Source organism: Bos grunniens, chromosome 7 (assembly GCF_055505025.1).
Source record: "Bos grunniens cultivar Pamir isolate PY7600 chromosome 7, Bosgru_T2T1.0, whole genome shotgun sequence".
NCBI lineage: Eukaryota > Metazoa > Chordata > Mammalia > Artiodactyla > Bovidae > Bos > Bos grunniens.
In genome coordinates, this window is record NC_141171.1 from 7,381,064 (window position 1) to 7,392,313 (window position 11,250).

The following is an 11,250-nucleotide window of genomic DNA, read 5'->3' on the forward strand; positions in this document are numbered from 1 at the left end:
ACCTACTATTTGTCAGGTTTTAGAAACACAATGGCAAGCAAGTCCAGAGTGGTCCTACCCCTTTGGGGTTGCCAACAGGACAAAGAAAGAGGGGAGGTATTGAACATGTAATTTATATCACATAGGAATGTGAGCATTATGATTGAAGAAGTAGAAGCTTCAGCTCCCAGGAGTACGCAACACTTAGCTGCTTTGTGTGCCTTGGGTTTTCAGCCTGAGGAACCAAGGTGCATGACGTAGCATTTGGCTGCTTGGAGGTCTGGCAATCCTGTGCCTTGGGGAAAAAGAAGGCCACCTCCAATTCCCACTTATATCTCTTGCTGCCAATTAAATTTGGGGCTTGAAAGTAAGTGGGAAAAAGTAGGCCTGGGACCATTCCTCCAGAGTGGGGTGGACCTGTGGCTTTGTCTGTACCTTATCCTTGAGCTATGCATCTAACCTCATCTGCCTTAGCTTTGTGCCTGAAAGTTTAAAAAAATTTCAGAAATGAAGTGGGGATGGGAATTATGTGTCAACTTTTAATGAGTCCCCAGGGATCACAGAATATCCCTTGGCTCATTTGCTAATGAAACTTGGAATTGGCTCACAGGGAATGTTATGTCAGTGGAGTTTCACAGGCAGTTCAGGGCAAGTGTTGTTCATCTCTCTACGTCCTCCAAGAAGGATGAGCAGGGACCTTCACTGATGAGAACACTGGGGTACAGCTGGAAGTGGCAGGTTCAGATGAGATATACTAACTGTCTGTGAGAAATGGAGTATTTCCTACCATATCAGTAACAAGAATGTCATAGTCATCAGCAATTCTGGCCCTCAAAATGTGAATTCCTGAGCCCTAAGGACAACCAGAAAGGAGAACAATACCTGTGCAACCTGGCAGCCACAAGGCTGCAGCCACTCCCTATGGTGAACACTGAGGAACTCAGGATGTAAAAAAACACAGAACACTGGCCCCAGATAGCTGAAATGCATAGGAAAAAATGATTTCAATGAGCCTGGACTCTTGCATCTTCCCATAAATAGAAAAGTGCTAGATTCCTTGACTTGAGATACTTAGTTTTCCTTTATTAGCAATAATCTTTTGATGTTCAGACTACCTGTCCCTTGTTGCAAACCTCTGTATAACCTGACTCCTCTGCTTGCCTCCTTGGAGCAGCTCTCTCAGGGTTCTTGAGATTCTGTCTCCCAGGTTTGAAGTTCTAAAAATTCCCATCAAATAAAACATAACTCTCAACTTTTAGGTTGTGACTATTTTTTTAGTTGACATCTGCTAAGAAGACCATACTACATCATTTCAGCTCAGTTTTTAGGAATTTTTCAATTTGTGTTCTTAAACAGAGAGAAGCTGACTGTAGATGTTGTTTAGTTGCTCAGTTTTGTCCAACTCTTTGTGACCTCATGGACTGCAGCACACCAGGCTTCCCTGCCCTTCACCATCTCCCAGAGCTTGCTCAAACTCACGTCCATTGAGTCGGTGATATCATCCAACCATCTCATCCTCTGTCATCCCCTTCTCCTCCTGTCTTCAGTCTTTCCCAGCATCAGGGTCTTTTCCAGTGAGTTGGCTTTTCACATCAAGTGGCCAAAGTATTGGAGTTTCAGCTTCAACATCAGTTCTTCCAATGAATATTCAGGTTGACTTCCTTTAGGATAGACTAGTTTGGTCTCCTTGCAGTCCAAGGGACTCTCAAAAGTCTTCTCCAACACCACAGCTCAAAAGCACTAATTCTTTGGTGCTCAGCCTTTTTTATGGTCCAACTCTCATATTTGTACATGACTGCTGGAAAAACCATAGCTTTGACTATATGGACCTTTGTCAACAAAGTGATGTCTCTTCTTTTTAATGTGCTGTCTAGGTTGGTCATATCTTTTCTTCCAAGGAGCAAACATCTTTTAACTTCATGCCTGCAGTCACCATCTGCAGGGAATTTGGAGCTCAAGAAAATAAAGTCTGTCACTGTTTCCATTGATTCCCCATCTATTTGCCATTAAGTGATGGGACCAAATGCCATGATCTTAGTTTTTTGAATGTTGAGTTTTAAGCCAACTTTTTCACTCTTCTCTTTCACCTTCATCAAGAGGCTCTTCAGTTCCTCTTCACTTTCTGCCATTAGGGTGGTGTCATCTGCATACCTGAGGTTGTTGATATTTCTCCCAGCAATTTTGATTATAGCTTGTGCTTCATCCAGCCCAGGATTTCGCATGATATACTCTGCATATACGGAGAAGGCAATGGCACCCCACTCCAGTACTCTTTCCTGGAAACTCCCATGGACGGAGGAGCCTGGTAGGCTGTAGTCCATGGGGTCCCGAAGAGTTGGACACGACTGAGCGACTTCACTTTCACTTTTCACTTTCATGCATTGGAGAAGGAAATGGCAACCCACTCCAGTGTTCTTGCCTGGAGAATCCCAGGGATGGGGGAGCCTGATGGGCTGCCGTCTGTGGGGTCGCACAGAGTTGGACACAGCTGAAGCGACTTAGCAGCAGCAGCAGCAGCACTCTGCATATAAGTTAAATAAGCAGGGTGAAAATATACAGCCTTTCCCAATTTGGAACCAGTCCATTGTTCCATGTCTGGTTCTAATTGTTGCTTCTTGACTTGCATACAGGTTTCTCAGGAGGCAGGTCAGGTGGTCTGGTATTCCCATCTCTTTATGAATTTTCCATAGTTTGTTGTGATCCACACAATCAAAGGCTTTAGCATAGTCAATGAAGCTGGTGAGAACTGTTCTCTCCACATTCTTAAAGGTATATTGAAAACCAAGGCCTGGATAACTTAGTGCTTCTTTGAATGACTCATATCAGAAGACTCACATTCAAACCCTGGTCCATCCAATTTCTTGCTGTGAGACTTTAGTGAAGTGAATTGAGTTCTCTGAGTCACCTTCTGCCAGTGGGGAGGCTAATATTAATAGCACTTCATCTTAAACACCATCTTCAGCTAAAGAAAAAGGGGCTCTTGGGGGTAGTAATTTGAGACTTCAATGGGGAGAAAAGCAATTCATATAAAAATGGAAAAGCTTTCTATCTTGGAGGTGGCACAGCTGCTTGGATCACATGGGAATGCAAATTGATACAATCACTATGGAGAACAGTATGGAGATTTACTTAAAAACTAGAAATAAAACTACCACACGACCCAGCAATCCCACTCCTAGACATATACCCTGAGGAAACCATAATTGAAAAAGACACATGTACCCCAATGTTCACCACAACACTATTTACAATAGCTAGGGGATGGAAGCAACCTAGATGACCATCAGTGATGCATGGGTAAAGAAGTTGTGGTACATATACACATTGGAATATTACTCAGCCACAAAAAAGAACTCATTCAACTCAGTTGTAATAAGGTGGATGAAACTAGAGCCTATTATATAGACTGAAGTAAGACAGAAAAAGAAAGACAAATACCCTATGTTAATGTGTGTATATGGAATCTAGAAAAATGGTACTGCCTTATTTGCAGGGCAGCAATGGAAACACAGACATAAAGAACAGACTTGTGGACATGGTGAAGTGGGTGTAAGGAGAGGGTGGCATGAATTGAGTGAGTAACTTTGAAACATACACAGTACTGTATGCAGAATTAGATAGCCAGTGGAAATTGTGCTGTATAATGTGCTGTATGATACAGGGAGCTCAAATACGGTACTCTGATAACCTGGAGGGGTGGGATGGGGTGGGAGGTGGGAAGGAGGCTCAAGAAGGAGGGGACACACATATACTGATGGCTGACTCATGTTGATACATAGAAGAAACCAACACAATACCGTAAAGCAATTATCCTCCAACTAAAAGTAAGTAATTTTTTTAAAAGATGGAAAAGAAAACATTGGGTAAGCAAAACAAAACAAAATAAAAACAAACAAACAAAAAACAGCCCTGCAATGAACACTGTAGTACATATGTCTTTTTCAGTTATGGTTTTCTCAGCATTTATGTCTAGTAGTGGGATTGTGGGGTCATATGATAGTGTTACCCCTAGTTTTTTAAGGAATCCCCATACTCTCTTCCATAGTGGTTGTATCAAGTTACATTCCCACCAACGGTGCAAGAGAGTTCCATTTTCTCCACACCCTCTCCGGTATTTATTTTTTGTGGATTTTTTTTTTTATTATGGCCATTCTGACAGGTGTGAGGTGATATCTCATTGTAGTTTTGACTTGCATTTCTCTACTAATGAGGGATGTTGAACATTTTTTCATGTGTTTATTCACCAGCTGTATGTCTTCTTTGGGGAAATGTCTGTTTAGGTCTTTTTCCCACTTTTTGATTGGGCTGTTTGTTTTTCTGGTATTGTTGTATGAGCTGCTCGAATATTTTAGAGATAAATTCTTTGTTTAGTTCACTATTATTTTCACCTTGCTTATAGTTTCCTTCTTTGTGCAAAAACTTTTAAGTATAATTAGCTCCCATTTTTTAATTTTTGTTTTTATCTCCATTTTCTAGGAGGTCGGTCATAGAGGATTTTGCTGTGATTTATGTCACAGTGTTCTGCCTATGTTTTCATCTAAGAGTTTTATGGTTTCTGGCTTACATTTAGGTCTTTAATCCATTTTGAGTTTATCTTTGTGTATGGTATTAGGAAATATTCTAATTTCATTCTTTTACATGTAGCTGTCCAGTTTTCCCAGCACCACTTATTGAAGAGACTGCCTTTTCCCCATTGTATATTCTTGCCTCCTTTGTCAAAGATAAGATGCCCAGAGGTATGTGGGTTTATCTCTGGGCTTTCTATCTTATTCCATTGGTCTATATTTCACACTATCATTTCTTGACTGCCTCTCCATTGTCTTGCATCCCCCAAATTCCCTGATTTAACAACTACTTAAATGTGCCCTTTGGAACTCAGGGTAGGTCATAGAGGTTGGAGCCTATTTCCTACAAACAAGAAATGGCAGGGTGGGTGGATACATAAAGGCCTCTGTGCCCAGGAGCCCCACAGGGTCCTGCTTAGTTTCATTGCCAGCCTCTTCCTTCCTCCTCTCTTTTCCAGATTTTCCCCATGTATTTTATAGTTTTTAATCCAATTGAGTAATCAGATCTATTCCTAGTGCTCTACTCTCTCTCTGTCCTTTCCATTTTAGAATCTTTCACTTCATTCAGCTCAAAATAAAAACTTCCCTTAGACTCCATTACTCCAAAATGGAGTGAGAAACTACAAATAGCAAATCATTTTCTGAGAGACACTGTTTTCTTTTGTACATTTGTTATAATTAAAGGATAATAGTAATAGTACTCTAGACACAGCACATAGAAAAGACTCAGTTCTGGTGGGTTATTAATTTTAGGTTATTTATTATTATTCTTTAGGTTGTTGATTCTTATTTTGGGGAGGGGGTGAAGGGACAAAATCTTCTCTTGGTAGTCCATTCAAGAAGAATCATGTGCATTAGGGACCTGACACATCCTTGTGGTTCTGCTCACCTGCCTATAAGTAGGTAGCATATTCCTAGGCATAGATAATGGGATACAGTTCATCACATTGGATATAAACAAGATATTATGATGGATTGAGGCTATAAGAGGGGGAAAACTGGAGAAAGTCAAATAGCTACCATGCATCATACTCCTAGGGAGTGTGGGTATTTTCATATACCTGTATCATCACAAGGGTTCTATGAAGAAAGGCATCATTGTCTCCAACCCTTCTACCCTATATTGGTGGCTAGGAGTTTAGGGGACAGAAAGTTCTGCGGAAGCTTCTCTTTATGGCATTCTTTAGCTCCTTATTCCTAAGACTGAAAATAATTGGACTAAGAAAGGGGGTGAAGACTGTATAAGTGGTGGTCATCAGAATGTTACTGTCCATAGAATGAAGACCCTTGGGCTTGAGGTAGATGATGGAGGCAAAACCGTAGTGCACGACCACTATGGTGAGGTGGGAGACACAGGTGGAGAAGGTCTTGTGCCGGCCCTCAGTGGATGGGATCCTCAGGATGGCAGCCACGATGAAGACATAGGAGAGGACGATAAGGAATAAACACCCAATCAGGGCTGTGACACAGACCAGGATCACAGCCAGGGTGAGAGAGGCTGTGTCCCTCCCACAGGCCAACTTCAAGAGGGAAAAAATATGGCAGAAAAAATGGTGAATCTCATTGGACCCACAGAAGGTGAGATGAAAAACTATCAGTGTCACCATCATCCCCACAACTGAGCCTCCAGCCCAGCACCAGGACACAAGACGGGCACAGTCACAGGTGCTCATGAGCACATTGTAGCGCAGGGGGTGGCAGATGGCCACGTAGCGGTCATAGCCCATGATCATGAGCAGGAAGGAGTGGGTGTAGCCAAACGTAAAGGAGAAAAACATCTGGCTGGCACAGGCCACAAAGGTGATGGAGCGGTGTGTGGAGAGCATGTCCACCAGCATTTCAGGGGTAATGGTAACAGTGAACAGAATCTCAGAGATGGAGAGGGCACACAGGAAGAGGTACATGGGGGTGTGGAGGCTGTGCTCCCTCCAGATGGTGCCCATGATGAGCAGGTTCCCCAGCAGTGTGAACAGGTACATCAGCAGGTACAGCAGGAAGAAGGTGGGCAGGAGCTGCTGAGGGAAGTTGGAGAAGCCAATGAGGATGAATTCAGACACCGTGCTGTAATTCTGACCAGATGAGGATGCTGCATCTGGGGAGATCAGAAAGAGAATGAAGGCACAGTGGTTAAAACAGAGGCACTGCTGCTGCTGCTGCTGCAGCTAAGTCACTTCAGTGGTGTCAGACTCTGTGCGACCCCATAGATGGCAGCCCACCAGGCTCCCCCGTCCCTGGGATTCTCCAGGCAAGAACACTGGAGTGGGTTGCCATTTCCTTCTCCAATGCATGAAAGTGAAAAGTGAAAGTGAAGTCGCTCAGTTGTGTCCGACCCTCAGCGACCCCATGGACTGCAGCCCACCAGGCTCCTTTGTCCATGGGATTTGCCAGGCAAGACTACTGGAGTGGGCTGCCACTGCCTTCTCCAAAACAGAGGCACTAGCATACATTAAAGGCTAATTGAAGAGCTCTATGCTATACAGATGGAGAAGGAAATGGCAGCCGACTCCAGAATTCTTGCCTGGAGAATCCCATGGACAGAGGAGCTTGCCAGGCTACAGTCTATGCGGTCACAAGAGTAGGACACAACTGAGTGACTAAGCACATACTATACAGAGAAGTTGGACTTAACTAGTGGCTCAGACAGTAAAGTATCTGCCTGCAATGCAGGAGACCAGAATTCGATCCCTGGGTTGGAAAGGTCCCCTGGAGTAAAGCAATCCACCCCAGTATTTTTGCCTGGAGAATTCCATGGACAGAGGAGTCTGGCAAGCTACAGTCCGTGAAGTCACAAAGAGTTGGACAAGACTGAGCAGCTAACATTTTCACTTCACTTCTTTTTTCATGCTGTACAGGAAGTCCCTAACACATGAATCTTCAAGTTTTAAACTTTCAAAGATATGAACTTGTGTTCAAATGTCCACTCATATAAGTTAGTTCACATATTTGGTGAGACCTGCTATACTTTTCAAGGTACTGTGCTCTAAGATTAAAAATGTTTTCTTTATTTTTTGTGTTTATTTATTTTCTATGTATTTTTTTGTTTGAAAAGTATTATAAGCTGGTAATGGTATAGTATTATATAGACAATTGTGTTAATTGGGTACCTAAGCTAACCTTGTTGGACTTGAAAGAAAATTACACTTATGAACGCATTCTGGTAATGGAACTCATTTGTATGTAGGGGGCTTACCGTATATCCATTTGCTTAACTTCTCTGGGTCACACAGTCTCCATCGGTAAGTTGGAATAAATCATTATAGCTTTTGCCTTTCAGCATTGTGATAAACACCAGTGAATTAAGTGCTTAAGACATAGTTTTGGTTCCTGGGTGTTTATTAACAGCGATGAAAAGAAATAGAATATCCAGGTTTGTAATCAAGACAGACATAGATGATCAGGGTCATAGTTTCCTGAATACTGTGCCTGTTCTAGATTGGATTTTGGATTTATCAAAATAATTTTTCCTCTGAGAGATTTTTCTTTTAATTGAGTAACCCATTTGTCTTTATTTGAGTACTGTCTTCTTTTAGTACTGAATTCATTCCTGCCATCGTATCCTGTGTGCGTGTATATGCATGCATGTTAAGGTGCTTCCAACCCTTTGTGACCCTACAGACCATAGCCCACCAGGCTCCTCTGTCCATGGGATTCTCCAGGCAAGAATACTGGAGTGGATTGCCATTTCCTACTTCACTGGGAAGCCTATATATGCAATCTGAAGAGAAACCAGATTATTGTATATAAATAAATATATATACACCTAATGAAATTGAAGGGAACATTTGAAAATAAAAGGATAGGTGAATATATGCCAGGCAAATGTTCACCAAAGGAAAATGAAGAAGCAATGCTGAAAGCAGAAAAAATAGAATTTAATGAAATAATAATCATAAAATCTCTGATACCATATGCCAGTAAAAGGAACCAGGTTCCCTGGAGAAGTGGTCTGTGCATGGATGCAAACCTAGATCTCTTCAACAGTGTAATGGAACTTTCACTGAATAGTGTGTTAGTGCTAAAGGATACTGGAACCAGACTGAAAATGTGCCCATTGGCATAGCTGAGCATCAGAAAGAGTGATCATGTGCAGACGATGGAGGAACAGCTAAAGGATGCCAAGAAGAAGCAATTAGGAAATCCAGAAGGTGAAAAGTTTCAAAGAACAATTAGTTGAATCTCATCAGCAAGCCAGGGTCATGAAAAGAGTGAAGAGAAATTCAAGGGACATAACAATCACATCCAACATAGAGTTCTAGATTTGATGTGGATTTAGATAAGCTAGTTGTAAGGTGTTATTAAGGATATAGAGAAGATTTTGATTTGTTATGGGTGAATGATGAGGTATTAATAATATGAAGAGATCATTCTTAATTTAGTTATTAACTTTAAGTATGAGCTTGTTATTTTGGCTATGAAGGAAAATATTAGTAGCTTAAATATGTACTGAAATTTAAAAATTACACACATGTGCACACCAAGGAAGAAAGAAGAATATTTTGTGAAGATTATTAGAACACTGTAGCAACCTAATAGATATAAATAACCTATATAACTGACTCAATGGACATGAATTTGAGCAAACTCTGGGAGACAGTGAAGGACAGGACAGCTTGGCATGCTGCAGTCCATGGAGTCACAAAGAGTCAGACACGACTTAGCAACTGAACAACAGCAATGTACCCCTAGATAATTAATAAAGAAATAATGAACACAACTTTCAGTGAAATAGATATGAGGCAGAAATATATAAATTGAAACTAGATAAGTAGATTTTAAAACTGAGGTTGCAAGTTTTGATAGGGTTCAGAAATGTAATTTGGGAATTATTAATTATTATGCAATAATAATATTCAGACATTAGCTCCTGAATATACTTGGGCTCTTCACCAAGCAGAGACTAAACATAATTTTCAACCATATAGAGAATTTTAACAAAACTTAGCCTTCTATTTGGACATAGAGCAAATCTCCATACACTTCAAAGTATAAATATTATATAGATTGTAGTGCATTAAAATTGGAAATCAGTAGAGAAGAAATGCCTTTCCAAATTCTATAAGTTAGGAACTCAATATAATATTAAATAATATTTTTTCTGTAGCAAGTCATAAGATGAATGAAGAAATATTTGTAATTAACCATCAAATGTCAAATTTATAAGCTAAAACAGTACTGTCATGGGAAACATATTGCTTTAAGCATACATATACATATATGTCATAAGACTTTATTCAGAAAACAAATCATCCTTAACACAGCCCAAATCAAGCAATTGGAAAAGATTAATAAGATAGAAACAAGGAGAAAATTGCCAATGAGAAAACACAAAACTAAAATTGGAAAATAACTACAGAAATAAATGACATTTCTAAATCAATGAAAATAATAAGAAAACTATGTTAAGAAATTCAAAACAATAAATGAATAAATTCTCAGAAACATGTACAATTTCAGACCTGGTTCAAGAAATAGACACTCTGGATATTCAAATAAGCTTTAAAGAAATTGAAATGGTTAAAGACCTTCTCTTTCTATAATCATTAACCCCAGTGGGTTTATAAGTGAATGCTCATAAATTTTTAAAGAACAGTTGATGAATACTTTATATATAATCTTCAAAATATAAATAAATAACAGAAAAATAGTTGAAATCTACCATGCTCATTTCCTCATGTTAATGTAATCTTGATTCTAAAACCAGGTCAAGAATGTTTATAATTATAGACTCAGTTTACCTGTTTATGTAGATTTGAAAATCCATTATATGATATTACAAGTCAAATGAAATAGTGTAGTAAAAATCATATATAGTATGATCAAGTGGTATTGGTTTATCCCATGAATGACAGGATGCACAGCATCAGATAACCTATCATGTGGTTCATCACATAAACTAAAAAATTATATAAGTATTTTTATCAAGTAAAGAACATATTTTCTAAAATTCAACAATCATGATTTTTTATTTAATTGACATATAAGATATCAGTTTCAGGTGCACAACATAATGATTCATTATATATCTATTTATGACTTTTAAAAAATCCTTTGCAACATGAAATCAAAAGGAACTTTCTTAGCTAGATAAAGAGAATATACTACAAAACTAAAAAGTAATATACTAAGTGGGGAAGTTTATGTGTATTATTTTAGGATCAGAAGCAAGTCAAAGTTACTTACTGTCTCTGCTGTTCTTTACCATGGAACTGAAAGTCATGAATGATGCTACAAGGAAAGAAAAGAAATATATATATATATATAAGGATTGGAAGAGAAGAGACTTGAGCATCTAGAAACATAAAAGAGTTGAGACATAATATGTTAGTGCAGTAAGAAAGTGCAGTGCTGCAGAAGGCGAGATCAGCTTCCAAAAATCATAGTCTTTTTCAAGGTATTACACCAGTAACAATCATTCAAAATATGCAACTTAAGTTAAAATCAAGATAATACTCCCAGAGTAACACGCATTATAAACAAACAGCTCTCAAGCATTTTGGTCTTAGGATCCCTTTACTAAAACTCCAAAATTATTGAGGCTCCTAAAGGGTTTTTGTTTAGGTGGACTGTAGCTATCAATTTTTACCATATTAAAAATTAAAGCAGAGAATCTTTAAAGTATTTAGTTAGCACATTTTAAAGAATAATAGTAAACCTACTTCAAGTTAATAATGGTAACATTTATATGAGAGTAATTCCATTTTCAAAA

General features: G+C 39.3%; 1 protein-coding gene across 1 annotated transcript; it reads right to left on the minus strand.

Moving 5' to 3' along the window:
* Positions 1–5,674: 5,674 nt before the first annotated feature.
* Positions 5,675–10,770, minus strand: LOC147368206 (olfactory receptor 10H3-like). Its single transcript, XM_086413425.1, has 2 exons — positions 10,725–10,770; positions 5,675–6,636 (listed from the first exon to the last, which is right to left on the minus strand). Exons 1-2 carry the CDS (start codon positions 10,759–10,761, stop codon positions 5,675–5,677), a joined length of 999 nt encoding a protein of 332 aa, XP_086269551.1. The 5' UTR covers positions 10,762–10,770.
* Between the last annotated feature and the right edge of the window lie 480 nt (positions 10,771–11,250).